The sequence below is a fragment of the Protomyctophum parallelum genome (genome assembly GCF_964188405.1).
Source record: "Protomyctophum parallelum genome assembly, chromosome: 7".
In the NCBI taxonomy this organism is placed as follows: domain Eukaryota; kingdom Metazoa; phylum Chordata; class Actinopteri; order Myctophiformes; family Myctophidae; genus Protomyctophum; species Protomyctophum parallelum.
Window position 1 is genome coordinate 43,107,407 of NC_139705.1, and position 22,781 is coordinate 43,130,187.

Consider the following 22,781-nt stretch of genomic DNA (forward strand, 5'->3'; position numbering starts at 1 on the left):
GACTCCACTGTTGCGTAGAAGAAGCTGAGTTTGATTTGTCGGGGGAGATTGGAGTTCCATACACTGGTCATGCCATTCAGGGCCCTCCATGCCTTCCTCACTTTCAGATCTTGCTCGGTTGAGTTGACCCATGAGCCCAGGTACTTGAAGTCCTTGACTTCCTTCAGCACCGTGCCTCCTGTTGTTGTGAGAGGTGGATGTTCCGGTGAGATGTTGTAGGTGATAACCTCAGTTTTCTTGGCATTTAGCCTAAGGCCAACTTTGGCACACTCCAGTTCCACTCTGTTCAGGAGTTCCTGAGCTTGTTCCACGCTGTCAGAGAGCAGGCCGATGTCATCCGCATAGTCCAGATCTGTCAGGACTACCTTGGGATGTCGTCTTGACCTCCTTGGTGTTAGGGTGAAGCCAAGATCCTGCTCTCGTCCACTGATGGCTTTCCTGAGTGCATAGTCCAGGACTATGATGAAGAGGAAAGGGGCTAGGGTATCCCCCTGCATTACCCCGGCCCGGATATCAAACTCCTCACTGTTACCATCTGGGGTCACCACCTTGGCCCTTGTTTTTGCATACATGGACTCTATTGCGCGGAGCAAGTTGGAGGGGACACCGTAGGCCTGAAGGATCTTCACCATTGTGCCTCTGTGAATCGAGTCAAACGCCTTTTTGAAGTCGATGAAGCAGAGTACAGCAGTCAAGTTATCCTTCTTCACCTCCTCAATCATTCTCCTCAGTGCCAAGATCTGTGCTACGGTAGTTCTCCCCTCTCTGAAGCCATTTTGGTTCTCTCTCAGGAGAGGGTCGATGGCATGCCGTATCCTGTTTAGTATCATTCTGTTGTAAATCTTTGCAGTGATACAAGTCAGGCTGATGCCTCGGTAGTTGTCTGGCTTTGAGAGGTCCCCAGCCTTAGGCACTGGAATGATGTTGGACAGAGACCATATTTCAGGCTGTTTGTTGTTCATTAGTGACAGGTTGCAAAACTCCAGGGTGAGGTCATCAAGGTCACAGTTCTTTAGGACCTCTGGGGGTATGCCATCTGGCCCAGCACTTTTGCCCTCCCTCACTGTGGATTTCACCTTGGCAAGCTCACTGGTCGTAAAGGGACCATCTTCGATGTCCAGGCCCTGGAGGATTGCCGGCACATCCTCCTCAACTCCATCCTCTGCTGTACCCAGGAGCCCCTGGAAGTGGCCGAACCAGGTAGTCACCCTGTCCTCTGGGCTGTGTCCCTCCACCTGTCCCTCCTTAGCTCTTTTCCGCCCAGTCATCTCATTGATGACTTTCCAGGCCTCCCCATATTGCCGTTCACCATGCGCTGCCTGCACTCTTTGTACACTCTCCATCAGTTCCTCTCCTTTTATGGTGTCGTATGTGCTGAAGAGAAACTGCTTGGCTTCATTCAGTACAACACGTCTCTCCACAGTTGGTTCGCGCTCAAAGTTGAGCCGTGCTTCCTCCACCCTGCTGCGTGTCTGGACCGCATGGACACTCTGGCTTTGTCCAGCATTGGCACGCACAGCCTGGTCGCCTCCTCATTCGCAACAACGAATCTCTCATATTCGATGCTGGGCTCAGCTCCCCTGTCCAGCTGTCGAAAGCGCTTCCTAACCTCCTCCGTGTACCTGGCTTGCAGGCCTGGGTCGGCTGCGAATGCCTTCCAGTCGTGCCGGATATTGGGGCTTGGCTTGGGGACCCTGAGGCTAAGTCGCACCCTCATGGAGACCACGCGGTGGTCAGAGCCCACAGAGCTGAAAGTGCTGAACGGTTCAGCATTTAGGATGGAGCTCCTCCACTTTCGCCTCACAAGTATGTAGTCCAGCTGACGTACAGTACCTGTGGCTCGGTCTCGGAAGGTCCATCTCTTGCCTGTTCTTTTCTGGAACATGGTGTTCGCTGCCAGGAGCTGATGTTCCATGAGGAGGGCGGTGAGGTGTGTGCCATTGCGGTTGGTAGAGTCGTGGTATGGGAAGGGTACGTCCTCTGGGCCGAGCCTTGCATTGAAGTCCCCCAGGATTGCTAGGAAGTTGTGTGCTGGGACGTCTCGGACCGCTGTTGCAAGGTCCTCATAGAACTTCTCCACTTCCTCAGATGGTGCCACGTTGGTGGGTGAGTACACGACTATGACTGTTGTTACTGGGTTGCCTGAGAACTCTGCGATGAGGATCCTATCGGTATGGTGGTAAACCCGACGGAGAGCCTTACGTGCCAGAGAACCCAGCATTAGCCCTACGCCCCCTGTTGCAGCCTGGGCCTCGTTTCGCCACGCAGATGAAGTGATGAGCGTGCATCTCTCCACTCTGCGGTAAACGATCCGGTCTTCAGTGTGCACTCTCCTGTGTTCCTGGATCCCCAGAATCTCCACCCCCTGCTTCTCAGCACAGTGTGCTAGCTCCACTAGTCTAGCTTCTTCTCTCACTGTGCATGCATTGAAGGTTCCCATTACAAATGGTCTCCGACAACGCAAGAGTGCTTTGGACGGGGTGCTGTGATCGGACAGGGCCCTCCCTTGCGGGTTTAAGGTCCTATCGTCATGGTGTCCTCCGGGAGGAGGACCAGCACCACCATCCTCTGCGATGTTCCTGCGGACTCCCGCCGCTGGAAGTATAGGATTTGAAATGACTTTGTACTCCATGGTTGGCTTTACGATGCTAATTAAGGACTGTGGGGCCCAACTCCTCGCAGTCCTGGTTTTAATTCAGAGTGTCCTTCTCCTAGATGGGTTGCCTTGCCTTCCACGGCTATGAGCCCCATCTGCCCATGCTATTTGCCCCCATAGCTGGGACAGTGGTTGGCAGGCGCCAGGGCGTGTCCACACACCGGTGGGCCTGCACGCCTTACCTCTGGGGCCCACTGCTGCTCCGAGATCCCCTACAGTTTGGCCTGGGACCGCAAAGTACCCAGTTACCGTGTGTGGCCACGAGGAGGCACTGCAGAAGTCTTGGCGGTGGAGAGGCTGTGTACCGGCAGGAGGAGGCTTACGCAACTCAGCTCCTCTTTTCACCCCCCGCGAGGAGGGCTAGCCGGCGGCAGTAGCTGAAAGCAGAGTAGCAAGCAGAAGCAGCATGCAGCATGCACTAACTACAAGCACTACCACTACAGTTCTACTGCACTACGCATCACACAGCCCTGCATGCACGCACGCACACACACACACTAGGGTTAGGGTTTGGTATAGTGTTAGTTCGGAATTATGGGAGGTCGAAAAAAACGAGAAAAAAACCCCTGGTCTCTTAGGGCCGATTCATACTCCTATTTTACCGCTGTTTCGGTGCTGTAGTGCCGAAATGATTTTGGCTCATCAGAAATTTTCAGTAGCACCGAAGAGCCGACTTTAGGATGGTACCCGCCCCCCCCCTGAACCTTAAATGACGTCACATTGTAGGCTCTACTGCGCCGAACCGACTTTTATTCGGAGTATGAATCGGCCCTTAGAATGAGAGAGAGGGATCAGGGATCAATTGCATTTAGTCATTATTTTAAATGCCATCATTGTAATGTTTATACATTTATCTCCCTGTCCTAAAGGAGAACACTGTGCTCTCTATGTTACTCCTAGCTCCACGCATTGTATTGAGTGCTGGCCCGACATTAATCATTTGGTAAACCTTCCTCACCTCTCAACGCTCCTTTTAATTGCTCCCCATCGTCGTTCTTGTCTGCTTTTTTTCTTCGCCCTTCCTTGTCCTGCTATCATCAAGACCAATGGGATCATCAATGGGACAAATGAGTGGAGAGAGAGCAAGTGCATACACCCAAACCCTAACCCTAACCTCACAGGGAGGCCGCGGTGATTTTTAACCAGCAACGCATGTCGGGAGCCAAGGGTGAGTTTTAACCAGCCATGCTGACACCCTACCCCAAACCCTAACCTATACAAAGATGGCGAAAGCAAACATTCTTTGTTCTGTACTTACTGTACTGTATGGTACAAAACACTGAAGTCCTTAAACCAGAAACCTCACAGGAAAGCCACGGGCAACGCATGTCGGGATCAACGTGTGAGTTTTAACCAGCCACGCCATGTGTCTTCCCGGCAACACATGTTGGGAGCCACGGTACAGTCGGTACACCGCCACGGCTGTTGTCGGGACTGTCCGTGTTGCCGTGTGTCATAACACAGTTGCTGCCCCTCCCCCCGGCAGCGCCGCGTCTGAGGCCGCTGAGAGAGAGAGAGAGAGAGAGAGAGAGAGAGAGAGAGAGAGAGAGAGAGAGAGAGAGAGAGAGAGAGAGAGAGAGAGAGAGAGAGAGAGAGAGAGAGAGAGAGAGAGAGAGAGAGAGAGAGAGAGAGAGAGAGAGAGAGAGAGAGAGAGAGAGAGAGAGAGAGAGAGAGAGAGAGAGAGAGAGAGGGGGCATAGCCGGTCAGCCTGGTGCCAACTGCCACTGCAGTCAGTGCGGGGTCTGACAGAGAGCACCCTTCCTTCCGCTTGAGCAGAGCTAACATTGGCTATTGGTGTGTGCATGCAGCAGCTGGGAACCCAGCCGCAGTCACTCTCCTGACCTGACGCGTGCATGATCAAGTGCTGGTACTTTATTTTGCGGTAATGTGTAATTGGATTTTTATTGATTTATTTATTTTTAATTGACCCGCTTCCTTGCTATGACCCCGAGTGTGTTGTACAGAGTAGACCTGTAGTTTATAAATCAAATTAGCTCGAGCTCACAAGGCCTTGTGGGGCCTTGTCTCAAGTGTAAAATATTGCAAAATAGTGTGTGTGTGTGTGTGTGTGTGTGTGTGTGTGTGTGTGTGTGTGTGTGTGTGTGTGTGTGTGTGTGTGTGTGTGTGTGTGTGTGAGACACCATGGGTCACATGTCACAGCAGTTGGGAGAGGGTTTACTGAATCCACTTAACACAATCATGAGGTCAGACAGGGGTTCCTATAGCTGAATGACCAATGGGGTTCAGTCACCTAGCTGAATGACCAATGGGGTTCAGGCAGGTTCAGTTGTCGAGTCAAGAGGGAAAGTGTAATAGAACTAATAATGACTCTATCCACTGACCTCTGTGACCTCAATGACTCAGACAGACTGCAGAGAGTGTATAAAGTATACAGTATATAATTAGTGGACGGATGAAGCACTGACAAGACTTTCATCTCTGGCCTGTTGTGTTTCAGACAGGTTTGTTCGTTATTTTTTTCTTTTTCCAATTGTACACCGGTAATTGTATTATTATTACTTTCTGTATGGCAGTTTCCCATATTATTCATTGAAATTGTGAAAAAAATAAACGTTCTCTCTTCTTCATCGCAGCATCATCAGTTGTACTGGGCGTTTGTGTGGACAATTCAGTCATTGAATTTAATGTATGAGAGATTTGCTTAGAAGAGTGCACTGTGCCGCTGTCTCAGGCTATGCAGGCACTTCCCTCCCTGCTGACACACTTATTGTGCTCTGTTGTTACAGATCTAATTATTTGTTTTCAAAGCTTTGCACTTCATGATTTTTGTCCCCATCCCCCTTCTCGCTCCTTGCACAACCATTATCGTCTTTAGCGGCTTAGTCGTAACTAAGCATCTGTCGGGTGTCTGATGCACAGCAAGGGCACGCTCAGTCACAAATCATATTCCAGTAGGACTCAAAATAAATGAGGCTCATTGCTACCCAGAGAGTTTTAATGTTTGCCATTTGTTTATTTGTTTGTTTGTTTGTTTGTCTGATGTAGAACGGCGGTGGTAATTAGTATCACTACCGTGACTGTGACGTTAGCGTCTTTCTGTAGTGAGAAATGCAGCAAAGCACAGAGGAATATCTTTCACAGCTCTTCTAGTTACTGTGAGCAAAATAGGGATGCAGTGCAGAGGTGGAGGTCACTGGGGTGACTCACTGGGTCATGAAACGATAGCAGAAGACAGAAAACACTGGGTGGGTAGTACTTCTCATTACGTCTTATTTGAGGGAAACTTTCCTCGTCTTCCCATAATTGCTCACAGTTTTCTCACTGCCTGCATGTGCGGCGGTCTAACCAATACCAAGTTGGGATGCCCGGGTCGCTGCCCGCCCTCCACACACTCCTTTGTATCTAGCATCAGGGTCTTGAGCTCTACAGTGTTAGCTAAACTGTCGCACCGCAGTGCATCTACGTAGGTGGTGCGTTGCTTGCCACCCTGGCTTTGCCCTGGGTTCACAGTGTCAGTTTGCTTGCCACTAGTTCCGCCCTGCCAGCCTCATCCTTCTCTCTCTGACTTTGTCTGTGACCCTTGGTATGTGCCGGTGGAGGACCACATTTCATTGACATGGTCTGAGGGCTTGTCTTTGTGTAGATTAAACGACCAAATCAAACTGCGCCATACTGGATTCTTTCTTTCTTTGTGGACACCCGCAATCTCCACGCACGCTTTATGTTCAGCCCTATGTATGCTTGCAACCGCATCGCCTCACTCCTAGCACGGCACCCTGCTATCCACCTCGTCTTTCATGTGCCAAGAGACAGCGCTCGAGGCGAGGACTGACAAAACGTGGTCATTATCTTAGCGTTACTGTCTGCCCACGCCTCTTCTCTCATTCATTTCACAGCTAGCCCACTGGCCCCCAGAGGAAGAGATGGAATGTGTGGGCGAGAGAGTCGCGCAGAGAGCGAGGGAGAGGCTGCAATAGGAATAGAGAGCTCTTCATCTACCAATATAAATATATTATTGTTTGGTAAAAGGACAGTGAAAATCACCACTATGTTCATTATGTTCTTTAATAGGCTGCTAATTAGAATAAATATATCCATTTTTTCCTCCTTTTGTTTTAGAAGGTTAAACATTCTCCCATGCAGCATGTTTAAGCTTGGTATGTTTGTTGGGTTTAAACAGTATATTACAGTGGGTAAGACCATACCCACTGTGGTTGAAACAAATGACACATCACGTCAACCTCTGTGGTGTCCCACAGGGGAGTATTCTCCGCCCCTATTTATTTTTTATTGAAATCAGCCTGTGACTGTGACTCTGTGTACAGGCTAATAGTTTAGACATAGTATTGGTCCGACTGTCATTAGACCGACAACCTACCTCAAACCCTAACCTATACCCTAACCGCAAGCACGGTCGCCGGTCCATTGGTGAGTCACATCACTGGATTAATTTGAGAGTCCCTGTCCTTCATCTGAGCTACTTAGCCCCGCCTCCTATGCTAATTTATGTTGTGGATAACCACACAGTTTTACAAAGAAAGTCTGTGAGTGTGAGTGTGTGAGAGTGCGTGTGTGCGTGCGTGCGCAGTTGCGCACGTCATGTGCCATCGCATAGTGTGTCATGAATAACACGCCCAAAATTGTGGTGTGGCCGAGAGTGAGAATGAAGACAAACTGGAAAACCGGTGTGTTGTTTCATTTAGCAGATCCTGTAATGACCTTGATGCACAGCTCATGGCCGTTCCCAACGTGATTGCCTACAGTGACATTAATGTGCATGCCAAGAGGGTATATAATTCCACATGCACGCCAAGAGACAAATCCTGTGGGGAGTTTGAGACAGGAACGGCAGTGGAGCGATGCATGGGCACAAATAAGAAAGGACATGGCACAGTGGTGGCAATGTAGCCCTTTGCTTCCAGCTGTGAAGTGAGTCATTTGCTCTTTAATGGAAATCATAAGTCACTGTGCGGTTGTAATGCACGCCACATTAACAGTGTGGGAGCTGTTAATGGCCAGCCTCAGTGGTGGTGCCTGATCTGTGCCTAATGCACTATAGCTACAGGCTGAGAGAGCTCTCCTCAAACATTACATTCTGTCATCACTCCCCTCGCTTTTAGACATTAATTTGTTTTCTCTGTGCACTTCTCCACGGCCATGTCTCACACAACTTTGAATGGCTTCAGACTATTCTCTCTGTGTTTGTTTGCCTGATTATCATTCACAATATTTACATGACCTCACCACAGGTTACATCCTACGTCTACACGCACGCACGCACGCACGCCATGCACCACCACCACCTGCACCTGTACCTACGTACACCACCACGCACCACCACCACCTGTACCTACACCACCACGCACCACCACCACCTGTACCTACACCACGCACCACCACCTAGTTCCGCCCCCTCCTCAGGCATAGGCATCACTCTCTCCATGGCTGTTTGCTCAATGCATATGAGGATTAGCTAAAGCGATTATCTGGAGCTTTTGGAGTTTTGCGAAGATGAATCATGGTAATGCTACACAGCCAAGTGTCTTGTGCATTCCTAAGCCTCTGTACGTTGGTTTTGCAATTTTCTTCCACTCATGTGTAGCCATTTGGCTTCGCATCACTAAGCCAGGTGTAGGTGACAAATTGGCAACTGGACGATATGGGAGCGTTCTCGCTCGCAGACACACAGACACTGGCAAGCACACGTATGGTGCAATGGGATCAAGGGCATAGGTCTACAAAGCACGTAAACGTACAAAATAAAACACACAGATGTTCCACTTTCTCTGATACGCTACAGTTACCGATAACCCAGAAATCTACCTAAACAGCATCAGTCAACGGAGGTAGGCACACAAAGCTGAATATATCTGCAATAACAACAGGGACACACAATACACATGAAACACACTTAGGCAAAGGAATGGTGTAGAGTTCGTCGAGGTAAAATAAACTTTCTCTTTCTCTTTGATCTCTGATTATGTAGCAGCGCTCGCTCCCGTTAAGTGTCTGCAGGGGAAGCGCATGCATGGCACGTGCACTATGGGAGCGTGCACAAGGATGTGTCTTGGACTTTGTTACAAACTGCATCCATTTACATCCCGATATTGATGGTCTTTCCCCTACGCTCTCTCTCTCTCTCTCTCTCTCTCTCTCTCTCTCTGTGTGTTTAAAGACCAGCTAGCAGCTACACATTTCCACTTTGTGTGCAGATAGTATGGTCTAATTGTGCAGTCATTCTGCTACTGTGCAACTTTCCCAGCGTATTCCAGGCTGAACAGATGATCGTGGCCTCTGGATTATCTTGACAGTCCAAAAGGCTCTAGAGGATGTTCTCATTAACAGGACTTGTCAGAGCAACCTGCTAGCACCGCTAATTTATTTTTTGTCTCTTTGCACATTTGTGTCAGTGGACCACACACACACACACACACACACACACACACACACACACACACACACACACACACACACACAGTCTTATGCACTTGAATACTGCAGCCACGAGTGCACACGCATGCAGCCATTCATGCACATTAAGTACTACTCTAATCCATTGAGTACATTCCCTATTCAGAGATCCAGTGCAGGTGTCTAGGGCCAGCTTTATTTATTCTGTCTTGTTTTGGTCGTCGTGACTCTTAATCTTAATTGTACCTCTCTTGTGTGTAGTTCTCACTGCTGTCGCTGATATGACACCTGAATTTCCCTCCGGGATCAATAAAGGTTTATCTCATCTTAAAACACTCAGGCATGCAGTCATGCTCAGGGATTTGTTTTGTTAATGCCCTATATTGCCTATACAAGCCTGAGGAAACGTTTACCCGACACAGTCTTAAAGCCCATTGATTACCTCTCGGCATACAGTAGCCCACTTCTGCAGCCTACAGTACAGCTCGATAATGCAGGATCTCAAGCTGCAAGTTTAATTTCACCTAACAAGTATGACCGTTGCAGTATCACTTTGTGATTACAGTTTCAACGCTGGCAGAATTGTAATGACATCTCTTCCTGTGCAGGGTGTTGCGTTTTCCAATAATTGAAGTACACCGTCGTAGAGTTTTGTCTTCAGCAAAGAAATCGATACACAGAGAGATGTCATTTCACAAGCCAAAGACAATGAGAGTGTGAATGAGCTAGTGTATAATTTAATTCTGTGTCACTGTCAACAGCAAGGTGTTAATGGGACAGACTGCTCTGTACAGTACTCTGGCTCTGGTTTACTCTGCTTCTGTTTTCAGTATAGTTTTTCCATTTGCTCGTGAACTTCCATTCATCTCCTGTCTGAGGAAAACTTTGGAAGCACTAATTGCTTGGCCTCAAGCTACAGTAGTCCAGTCCACCCCCAGTCCCACAGGAAGAATGTTACTGCATATACTGGCAGATGATCGTTTTTATTCCATGGTTTTAAGGCAAAAAGTATTTTTGTTGATTTTAGTTTTGGTTTTAGTTTCTGCTCTCCCAACTTTTTCTAAAATGTGATGATATGTTAATTTAATTTCAGAATTATACAGCCTCTATTTTCTCTGCTGGCCAGGGAAAACAATTTAATGTTGTCTGTTTCCTCTACGGCAGCATGTGTAAACAACATGGAAATGATTTTGTCATTTGAACACGGCACACTTGCTGCATAACCAAGACAAATGCATTTCTCTGGACAAAGAAAAAAGCCAAAATACTGAATAATCTTTGTTTTGTTGACAAAAGCAAATGGTCTGCATAACTGAATTTCTATAGCACCTCTAACCAAAGTCCATTACCGTTTCTTTATGTCACTGTTGAATCGTTCTTCTTTTCTGTTCTCCAAACTCATAATATTGTACGCACGCACGCACGCACGCACGCACGCACACACACACACACACACACACACACACACACACACACACACACACAGTACACACACTGACCTTGGGAGTGGGACTAGTGGCCAAATGCCACCAGAGTATTGGTGGTTCCACAGAGGAAACAAGCAGACGGTTGGAGGAGAGAGAGTGAGGGCGAGTGAGAAAGATTTGAATGTGTGAAAACAAACCCAAATCCTGTGAGGTCCAGACGTGCTGGGAAAGTGCTGAGAGCGGCAGAACATCTCTCTCTCTCTCTCTCTCTCTCTCTCTCTCTCTCTCTCTCTCTCTCTCTCTCTCTAGTGAAATACTAGACAGCCGTCCTCCCTCCATCACCCCACATTTACCCCCACCTCCTCTTCCTCCTCGCACCCAGGACTCAGGAGACGCCTGGGTGTTGTTTGCACGCGCACACACACACACACACACACACACACACACACACACACACACACACACACACGCATGCACGCGCACACACACACACACACACACACACACACACACTGGCATCTCGTCATGGTCTACTTTACTCCTGCAGCACTTTGTTATGTCGCTTTTTAGCCGTGCGGTCAGACTGTAGTGTATATAGGATCTATCTCAAGGCCCCAATTGGCAGTGTGGGCCCTACAGTAACTGATATGGGATTGGGGGGGGGGGGCAGTGGGAGTCGAGGGAAAGCTAACCTATACGGTGCGTATCAAATCCATCATTGAATTTGATATGCTATTGATCCTGAATGGGAGCCCCCACCACCAACACCACCACCACCACCCAATAACCGCAGAAAGGCAGGTTAAAAGGCCAAATTGAATGAAGCGGAGTCAGGGCGGCTGTGTTGAAACAAGAGGAGCATGGGGATATGGACTGTGGTTTGCTGTGTGTGTGTGTGTGTGTGTGTGTGTGTGTGTGTGTGTGTGTGTGTGTGTGTGTGTGTGTGTGTGTGTGTGTGTGTGTGTGTGTGTGTGTGTGTGTGTGTGGGCGTGGGCGTGGGCGTGGGCGTGTGCGTGTGCGAGACATTATTGTCGTTAGTGTAACCTCAAGGCAACAATATCCATTGTCCAACCTCCAGATTCAGATGAATAGGCTATAGAGACATGAGTCATGAGCTTCATTCACATAAACAATCCATATTGTAAGACCCTGTTATGATTCCTAGAAACCATCCAGAATACACTATTGTCTTTTTTCTCTTCCAGGCAGATTTATTCAACCTTTATTCTCTCTCTCTCTCTCTCTCTCTCTCTCTCTCTCTCTCTCTCTCTTCTCTTCTCTTCTCTTCACACCCAAGGCAGAATACTGAGGATGAATAATTAAAACTGCACAGTGTGAAGCATTTGATTATTTGATTCGTCTATGACTCTTTTTCACCGGGATGTGATTTAATAAAGCACTCAGGAGGTCTCAGGAGTCATTATGTGATTGTGATTATATTATTGATAAACTTTTGATAAAATAAAATAAAACATGCGTTCTGCTGTGTTGCTGATTGTTTGTGTGATTTTAATTGCAGAAATCAGTGTTACTGTACTTACTATGTGCAACTTTTGACTGAAGACTAGTCTCATTGTAAGATATAAATGGAAACACGGGCTGCGATCGTTTAGAGCGCTGCTGATGCCAGATCAGCCTTCACTGTCTGGGAGGTGTGTGTGTGGTGCTGATTAGCCAGAACACTGTGTGCGTGCGTGTGTGCGTGTGTCTCTGTTTCTTGGCACACACATTTTGGGGCTTACAGTATTTCAGAATGGGGGGCGGGGGGTGGGTGGATGTCAAAACCTGTTGGGGCTCCATGCATATACAGTACACCTCCAACTCATAGCATCAGTTGTGTTTTCACTGTGATCCATCCATGCTGGACAGAGCTGTCACCAAGCATCCAACCCACAGTCCTCTGGCTCTGATTAGGCTGCACTCTACCTGCATGTGGCCATACTCTCTTTATCTCTGTCAGTCTCTCTCTGTTGCTCGATCTGTTTCTCTCTCCCACTTCTCTCATGCCGTCCATCTATCTCTCCATCTGTCTCAGTCTCTCAGGAGGCCAGCCCAATTAACCTGTTTAAACAGGTTGAACTGAAGTTCACATCCATTCCAATTCATTAATACATGTATACCTCCATACAGCAGTCATCAGCCACTGGAGTGTTGTGGTGGTGTTTTCCTGCAGAAACACAGTTGCCCTCTTGCTGTATTTTGGAATCTTCCCTGTTTTGGTAGACGGGCAACATTTGGGCGTGAGCAGCGTGAGCGTAAGGGTGTGTCCAAATGGGATTCTACTTCAAACAGAAATGGAAATGCAAGTGAGCGCCGTCCCAGGTGATGCCAAGTTTAAATCCTATGCACCATAGAGCGCCATAAAAGCTTCTGGCTGTTTTGATTGGACACTCATCCTGTCAATCACTATATGACTGATCCTAGTCGTCTGAAACGCGGGTGCACCTGCTCTGGCTCCAACGTTGGAGCCAATCCAGGAAATTAAGCACAGTGTGAGTTCATGCAGGGAGTCGCAACAGCTCAGCTGTAATCAGCTGTCAGTCTGCTGATTTCTTTCAATCAATCACACTTACCTACATATACTCAAATCACACCTCATTCCCTCAACTCTGTTTCAGTTGCTTCACTGTTGCCGATCTTGCTTAGCATGTTGCTTTAGACAAAATTCAGAGTGGAGCCTTTAACGCCAAGTTTAACTGTATTCCATTTGTTGCAATAAATTGCCGTGAGTGTTCCTGACTGAAGTAGAGGTGCTTCATGCACTGGTGAGCAACTTTCATTGAAATGAGTAGGTGGGGGCAGGGCCGTCCATTCTCAAGATATATTATAATACTATGGACTATACTACACATTCAGAGACAGATTCATGCACGCACGCACGCACACACACACACACGCACACACACACAAACTAGGCTGTGTTCCAAGCATTCTCAAGCACACAGTTTTTGATCTGCTTAAAAGTAACTGGCCAGTCCCTTGCCCAGTGGTGTGAGAGCGCAGCAGAGGGCTCTCTGCCAGCAACTCTACTGCACTGCTGGCCATGTGCCAGACTGGGACAGAGATAGATGTGAATGATTGGACGAGAGAGAGAGAGAGAGAGAGGGGGAGGGAGAGGGGGAGAGAGGGGGAGAGAGAGAGAGAGAGAGAGAGAGAGATACTTGGAGATATGATGACTTGCCCTGGCAATAAAGCATGTTTATAAAGCATCTTTATACTAATACAACCGAGATCTTCATCAGTCTTTACATGAATCCAATGTAATCTAATAATCTCAGTGGCTCTGACAAGGACCAGGGAAAGCATTAGACAAATGACGGTGACAAACAGTGTCAGGAACCAATGTTTTTGTGTGTGTGTGTGTGTTTTTGAGGGGCACTATATCTCCTCAAACATCTTGCATTCAGAGATTACATCATGTGGAAGCCAAGTCTATGAAATAAAAATCACACCCGTGTGATCTCGTAGGGGGCAGCGGTGGCCGAACGGTTTGCGGAGCGGTCTTGATATCGGAAGGTCGCTAGTTCGTATCCCCGGACCGGCACGTAAAAATTACCACCGCTGAAGTGCCCTTGAGCAAGGCATTGAACCCCTACCATGAAATGTTCTATGAGCAGGGCCTGGCTGTAAACAAGTTCTTGAGCTTAAGTCCAGTTACCCTGGGTAAACATGGTAACTTTGCCCCCCCCCCCTCTCGTGGTGAGAGTTGAGGAGGCCTTATGTTCTGATCTGAGTGGCTGTGCTCACAGATACAGTGTAGTGAGCACCGACAGCCTCATGGTGATAGAACAAGGAGCAGGACGTGCTTCGCTATAGTGGAAGTCTCGCTTGAGGGCCCACGGGGTGAGGAGCGGCTGCAAGGCCGTGTTGAGTTACAGCCCTCGGCCCAAGGTTGCCGTCTAGACATTCTAAACCCCCGAGAGACGAGGCTGGCTCAGTGATGGGTTGGGAGGTCAGGTTAGAGCCAACGCAGGGGCGAGGGAGGTCCTAACAGTCCTAAAGCCAAGTGCATGAGCCAAGCTTAGCAATTATTTGACGAGTATGGGAGACGTTGCAAAGCCAAAAAGCCCCCGACAATACCGGTAAAATCTAAACAATAAATATTTCTCATTATAATTTATATACCTTGGCTGCACCATCTTCATTTTTGGAGTAATTGTACATTGCATGTAATTTTCTTTAGACATTTTCTTAATTTCCACATATCCAGAGACAGTGGGTGTAGTCATGGGAGGTTCATATTATCCCAACCGATCGGCTGATTATCCATGTTGGAGTTGGTAGTGTTTGTATCCATGATGGAGGTTCCATGACTTCACTTAGAGTTTGATTCACTCCCTGCTCAGACGTCCTAATGGGCTTTTACACTGCGCCACTTTAATGACTCTGTGTAATTAATGGATGTAGATATAGATATATTTATGCATACATACAGAGTGCAGAGCGATGATCTTCCCCAGGGAATGAAGAGTGCTTATTGAATAGAGATAATCATTCTCATTAACATGGATCTTGTAGGACCCACCGTTATGGGTCATTTCACATCATATTGAATTAAAATTGTAATTTCTCTCAATACATTGAGAGGACACATTAATATATGCTGCCTTAGTGTGTGTGTGTGTGTGTGTGTGTGTGTGTGTGTGTGTGTGTGTGTGTGTGTGTGTGTGTGTGTGTGTGTGTGTGTGTGTGTATCTGCAAATCCCATCAAAAAAGCTAAAAGCTGCGCATTTCACATCAATTTACAATTTACAATTTAGGCATTTAGCAGACGCTCTTAATCCAGAGCGACTTACATTGAAGCAAGAACAAAAGCATGGGAATACATCACATAAAAGCATTTATCATGAAACATGCGTAAGCTAAGAAAGTAACATTCTATATAATGAAACTATACATACACTATACATATAAACTATACATATTTACTACTATGCTATACATATGTACTATGGCGTGCTATGACTATATACACAATACAATTATAGTGCTGTCTACATAACATGCTATATTAGGGAGGAGGGCTTGTACAGTACAGAACCACTCATGGGTCTGAGACTACCCCCATATAGACTGGCCTAGTACTTTCTCCAGCCCCATTAAACCACAAGGGCCACAGATCACTTTGAGGCAAAAGGGCAGGGGCCCTGAGCCCCAAAACTGTAGGGGCCCCGAGCCCTCTGCACGGTAGGGGTGGGTTTAATTCATTGATACGGCAGTCATCATATCGTATTCCTGCCCGATAATAATATCATAAAGTCAGGAAATGCTGTGTGACATGGCTTTAGCCACATCAGTTTAATTTATTCAAACCATTGTCCGTTCGGTTGTCTGTGTTGATTTTGAGATAAACATAGTCATGATCATCGTGTACCTTCTGGCAAACATGCAGCCGATTACACATCTGGATTCTGTATACTAAATACATATTAAGATTAGTCATCTTTATAGATACCATCAGGTTAAAGCTCTATTGTGCAAAAGGATGCCCGTTTAACAGATTAAATGTAATCAGCAGGTCGCAGCAGGGAATCGAACCCCATCCCAGTAAACCAGGAGCTCCATGCCTGTGCCAAAGTGCTTAGTTTGCGATGCAACGCAAAAACCTACCCTAGGAGCCCTACCCTACCAGCCCTACCCTACCCTACCAGCCCTGGCAGCAGCAAAGAATACAAAAACAGATACTTACCGTGAACCATCACGTTCTTCTGCAAATGACAGGCGGTGTCCACAAGTTTGGTGAAATGAGGTGAAAAGACGCAACGCAAACGAGCGCAACAGCAGGCAGCCCGATGCAACGCAACTGCAGGAAGCCGGAACGCAAACGCAAACGAGAGCAGCACCATCAGTACGAGGGAGGGCAGAATCCATTTGTTCCGGCTGACGGGCCGGCCGGTAAACACCGTCGGCCGGTCGTTTTTTTTTTTTTTTCACTTAATTTTTATTGAAGGAAGAAACAGACATGAAAAACACAACTGACAAGACTATACGGAAAGAAAAAGACAAAAAGTAAACGAAAAAAAGGCTGCATTTCTCATATTACAAAAAACATTCAATGAAATCCTATTGCAATATCGCTAGGCTGAGAGAAGAGATTCCACTTTTCCCACTTTTTATAGAAATTATCCTCTTGTAGTCTAAGTATGAATGTTAGTTTTTCCATAGAAAGTTCCTCAATAATGTCCATCCAATGATCTTTCGTTGGTGGGTCCTGCTGGCACCAGCGTCGTGTGATTGCTTTTTTACTTGCTGCTAAGAGGATCTTGATTAAATATTTATTAATTAATCTCAATTAATCACATTTTAATCGCGTATCAATAGGCCTATTTGACCTGAACAGTGAGCTTTTTTTTTCTACATAAGCATAGGCAATAAAACAAGTAGTAATAATAATAGTGATAATACTATTATTTATATAATGCTTCTCTGAGTACTTAAAGACACTTTTCAAGGAGAACATGAGAAAACAAATAAAAACTACTTTATTAGAGAAAAACTAAGACTATGGAATAAAATAAATTAAAGTGGAATGAGATAGCAATATTCCAGAGGTGGGTTTGAATTTATAGGTGGTGGTCTCTGAGTTTTGGTGCATTTGTGCATTTTGACAGGTCTGCCTGCTGTGGACAGTGAAACCCTGAGCATTAAATACAGGCAGACGCAACGATAGTCTATCATTCATTGTTAAAGCTCCAAATGATATTCCCATTCGTCTGTGTCTGCCCGTGTAAACGCAGCAGCGAGTTTGAGGGGTTGGGGAACGGATGGAAAGTACATAGTGTTATTAAGGCGGACTCCTTCTAACTATATGGAAGAAACTAACGTTAGCTCCCATGCTAGCAGTAGCTTCCCTCGTCAGACAACACAACACCACCACAGATCGGGTGGAAGCTGCTGCCTAATATCACTGCTTGTGCCCGTGGATGGGAAATAAGATTTAAAAGGCTATGGAAGCTTGGATGAAAGCACAGATGTGTGCAATAAAGTTTTGTCATCCCTGTGCATCCTGTCTGCTGCTCGTGTGTTGTGAGTCTGTCGCTGGACTGAGGACTCGCTGCCTGCTGATGCAACAGATGCATAGTTAAAGAGCGTCATAAGCATGCGCCCTTCCTGCGCTGGAAGTAGCAGATCTACAAGTTATCTACCCGTCGCAATGCACAGCGCTTTGGGCTTGTACATCTGTGATTTTCCCGCAGTTTAGTTGAATTATATCGATTCACAACTTTAGGACCCCTACAAACTTTGTTCGTCAATCCACTAACATTTTCGTCTAGCCTCGTCTTGTCAACGATAACACACACACGTCTCGTCATCGTCATCAAACAGAGCTACGGTATTTAGCTCGTCAGCGTCAGTCTTGTCCGGAATTATTTTAGTGTCGTTCTTTTTAGTCTGTCTTAGTCCTGGAAAAAGGGGCGTTGACGTCGTCATTTACGTTATCGTCAGTCCTGACGAAAACAACACTGCCTCAGTGGCATTGATTCACAGATCAAGTTCCCCAAACGGAATCATTTCAAACAAAGCTAAAGGTTTAAGTTTAACATTTACTGTAGTTACCTTCTTGCTACAGACAGACGGTGTGTAACTTCTTGCTACAGACAGACAGACGGTGTGTAACTTCTTGCTACAGACAGACGGTGTGTAACTTCTTGCTACAGACAGACCAAACACACACCAGGAAGAATACATCAGAATGCTGCTTCCACACAGCTTTATATAGTTGAGGCCATCACAGGAGCCAATCAGCAGCCTGGCTCCTCCTAAACGTTAGCCAATCACACGCAGTCACCACACTTTGTTTCAATTCAAAGGAGCTTTATTGGCATTGAGAAAACATACGTTTACATTGCCAAAGCAAAAAGCACAATACAACAAATTAACAATACAATCAAAACTAAATGTATGTACATTTGAATTGAAAGTGTGTGTGTTGTGTGTTGTGTGTGCACGTGCATCTGTGATATTGAGCCTGTATTGATGACTTACTTAATCAATTGTCTGTATTTATGGTTTGTTTCTTCATAGTATCTGAACCTCTCTCTGTCTCTCTCTCTCTCTCTCTCTCTCTCTCTCTCTCTGCAGTGAAGTTTGATGACTGCATGGGGAACATTGGAGTGGTGTTCAAGAGCAGTGATCCCAGCTTCAGCGTGCGTACGGACGGATCTATCTTTACTCAGCTAGACGCCGACAGCCTGGATGAACCTGTCCAGTTCAAGCTGACCGCCAGCAGTCCACACGCACACGTGTGGGAGACCGTGGTGCAGCTGGCCCTGATTGACCCTCCGTTACCCCAACAGAATGGCAATGAGGTGGGCAAAGTTCACACACGCATGTGTATGCACGTGTACACGCCACACACATGCACACACACACACACACACACACACACACACACACACACACACACACACACACACACACACACCTCCAAATCGTACTAATGACTAAGAATTAGTTCAAATGGAGAGAGACAGACATAGACGGACTGACTGCTGGCTGACTGACTGACTGCTGACTGACAGACAGACAGACAATCCTAAATCCTCTTGCCATTGGGGAAAAGCTGGTAGAGATTCCTACACCACGTCTGATAAACAACACCAGCACCACTTAATTGGATTCATTGGCTAGATAGACGACGTTAACTGATAGTAACTGTTACTGGACCGTGTTGCTATAACACAGCGAAATGGACCGTCCGCTAAACTCCACTCCCCAATAGTGTTGGGGAAAACACACAGCTCACCCGCCCAGCTGATGACAGTATGAATATATGACATGAATCGTAATAAAGGCACACATTTTTTGAATTCATTGTATTTTGCGGTTTTGCTTTTTGTTTGTTTGCTGTGGCTAATGACATTCCAGATATAATGAGTTGATTTAGCTCTCATGACTTTCAAAGTAACCATTATGTATGGTCCATAATATGTAATTTGTCATCATGTAGCAGTTATTGTTGTGTCCACTGTGCCCCGGCAGTCCTCTGTAGCATTCTATAGATATAGAACAACCAGAAAACCTTGTTTTGCCCATTTTGGGCGGGAACCCGTTTTGGTGTTTTAAGCATTATGTTGTACTTTAGCTATTGAATAATAGCAGATATACAAGCTCATAGCGCAGCACCGAGTGCCGGGCTACGAGCTTGTAGGTCTGCTATTTTTGAAAAATCTGAATATATTCTTTCACAGTGAATGTTTTAACTCATACCTTTGCTTCTGGGGGTCCCTGGAAAACATATTTTCAGATGGGGGTCGGCGGCCAATTACATATATTTTTGGGGGTCCTTGACATGAAAATGTTTGAGAACCACTGACATAGAAACATAGGGTTTTCAGAAAACTGTCAGGATGTAGAAGACATTTGTAGAATCTGGTCAGCCCTAAATGGGTTAATATGAGACACTTTTGCAGTTTTTCTCCTAAGTACCCTATAGAAGCCCATCCCAAATCTGTTTAACCACTGGTCATTTTGTTTATGAGCTACTTTACAAACTTTAGCAATCATTCAGCTATTTTTTTTATGGCTCAAAGAGCACGTTCATTAAATGAGCTCATGTTTTGGGTGAATGGTCAACTGAAAGTATCCACTAATGAATGTGACTGTGAACTCCTGTGAGAGTTAATAATGCCCACTGTTGCAAGCTGGTGGTGAATGAAGATGCTAGCGATTGTGGTCTTCTCTAAACACCAAGAATGCAAAGCACAGACTCGCATCCATGGAAAGAAAGTATACTCCACAAGTTAAGCTGGGGAGAACATTCTGTCAAGCTCATGGCAGCAGATCTGAGAATGTGTTTTTCTAGGTTGCGACAGACGGTAATCTTCAGGTCAACAAACACGGCAACTCACGGCTCTAATCAGCTGTCTGTGTCGTTCAAAACAGCAGGAGCTCACATCTCTGAATAAGTTGTTTTGTAAAACATAGGCTAATACAACTATTAGCCTATTTTTTACCACCTACAGTAGTAGCCTATGGTTTGGCTGACGTACAGCATTGAAATGGTGGAGGTAATTTTCTGTTAAGTTCATGTGCAGTGTCTACAGGCAAAAATAAATAAAATAAAAACAGATCAGATGGTCAATACAAAGTGGTAAGTGTGGTGTGGTAAAGTTTATTAGCTTGAAACACGTTGGAGGTAGAGTTGGAAGATAGCCCAAGAATGTGTTTGGTGGAATGAGTGTGTTTTCCAGGTTACATTCAGGTATTTATAAGTTCCCTGAAGTTTTTGTGTTTTTGAGTATTGTTACTATGAATGAAAAGAGATGTATTTTTACTGCTCACAGACAATATTATAAAAAATATATATATCGATCACCAAATCTAATTCATCTTAATGTATCAATTTGCAACTCTTGCTAATTGCCTATTGGTCCATTTGCTTCCATGTTTCGAGTGTGGTAAGAGTTCTATACAAAGCTGTGTGTAGGGTCAGTAGGTGGTGCTGTTACTGCAGCTGAGGTGATGTCAATTGATGGAGGATCATTGTGTCAGCTCTGTGGACAGACTGAGTGAGAAGTGGAACAGGTGCTGAGGAGACAAACCAAACACACTGATAGAGGGGCGAGGGTGACAGCATGCATCATGCACTTCATCACAGAGAGAGAGAGAGAGAGAGAGAGAATCAGGATGCTGAAACACAATTTGATGTTTCATTAGGGAAATGGAATTTTGTGTTGTGTGCTCTGTTGAATCATAACTTCCAGATGTCTGGGTTGCCAGGTCCTGGCTGATATCAAAGCGTTGAGGGGTTTGGGGAGTCTGTGACAGGGAGGGAAAGAACCGGGACTAGAGCCAGCTGGCTGAGGCTGATATGGCACCAGAGCTGTGGGGCGCATCTATTTCACACTCACTGACTCCTGTTTAGTGTGTGTGTGTGTGTGTGTGTGTGTGTGTGTGTGTGTGTGTGTGTGTGTGTGTGTGTGTGTGTGTGTGTGTGTGTGTGCGTGTGCGTGTGCGTGTGCGTGTGCGTGTGCGTGTGCGTGTGCGTGTGCGTGTGCGCGTGCGCGCGTTCGTGCAATGGTTGTGTCTTTGTCGACCGTAAAAGTTAGAATCCTGTCTATATTGCATATGTGCTGAGGGCAGGGTATTGTTATATGCATGCTCTCTCTCTCTGGCGTGCATGTGTGGAAAACCTGCTGGTAATGTTTGGAGTCGTTCCACATTCTAATGTCTGACCCTGAAACTCATCCTAGATTGAACTCTGAAAGTGTATAAACATGGACCCATAAGGAGTTCTATTTTGCTGGGTAATAGACAGAGGGAGGGAGTTTGAATGTAGCACAGTCAACTTCTTGTTAATATTTGACCGAGACGCACGCAGCCACGCACGCAGCCACGCACGCAGCCACGCACGCACACACAGGGCCGCTTTAAGGGTAGTGTGAATGGTGCCGTCGCACAGGGCCTCGCGCCTTGCGAGCGTCCCCCCTCCCTTTTTAATAGGCTTATAAATGTTAACTTCACTTTCCATCTAAGATATAATATCTATAGTTTTGCTTACATGTTGATATATTTCACATTTAGTAGTAGGCCTACTCGCTGACAATGTGTGTCTGCGTCCTAAAATCTAGTTTTGCTTACATGATCATATTTCACATTAATCTCACTGGCATTGTGTGTCTGCGTCATCTATCAAGCGCACTACGTGGTGGTCAAGTGGATTAGTGTGCCTAGGGCGGTGTGGTGGTGGGAAAGTTGAAAGGCACCAAGTTGAGTCGTAGAGAAAAAAAGAAGAGTTCAAAGCCACGCTGAGAGTTTAATTTGATAAATTCATTGCAAAAATCACCGTTCCAACCGCACCCCAATCAGCCGCGGGGCCCTGCGTTAAAACTAGACGGGATTATCAAGACATTTATTGCAATTTGCTGCAAGGAAAGCTGCTGCTTGTGAAGTTGTGAGTAACATCCGAGACGAGTGCATTATATTTATATATCAATTCTCTCTCTCTCTCTCTCTCTCTCTCTCTCTCTCTCGTGCGCGCCTGCGGCCACACGCCTGTCATACTGTTTAGCGCAGTGGTCAGACAGCAGCAGCTACACACAGCTACTCGTTCTCATTGCATCCATTTCCAATAACACCCAATGCCCGCCTGAATGTGTGAATCACTTACTTTGTGCTTGCTGCTCGTTTTCAGAAGAGTTAATCCAAGGTTTGTCATATTATGGTTTAAAGTAGGCATAAACTTTAGCAGGTCAGTCAGTGTGTGCAGAGTGAGAAGCACTCTGCTGATTAAATTGATATGACCTGGATATGTCTGACTGGCAAGATAATTAGTTATTTGGCAACACCTGTGTTGTTATACTTGCAAATTGAAGGCCAGAATA

General features: G+C 46.2%; 1 protein-coding gene across 1 annotated transcript in view; it reads left to right on the plus strand.

Moving 5' to 3' along the window:
• The window catches only part of LOC310862370 (cadherin-4-like), a 238,493-nt gene that overhangs the window by 139,608 nt on the left and 76,104 nt on the right, over positions 1 to 22,781 (plus strand). The window contains exon 4 of the mRNA XM_083770241.1: positions 18,538 to 18,764. Within this exon, the coding sequence (XP_083626367.1) occupies positions 18,538 to 18,764 (227 nt within the window). The remainder of the gene's footprint in view (positions 1 to 18,537; positions 18,765 to 22,781) is intronic.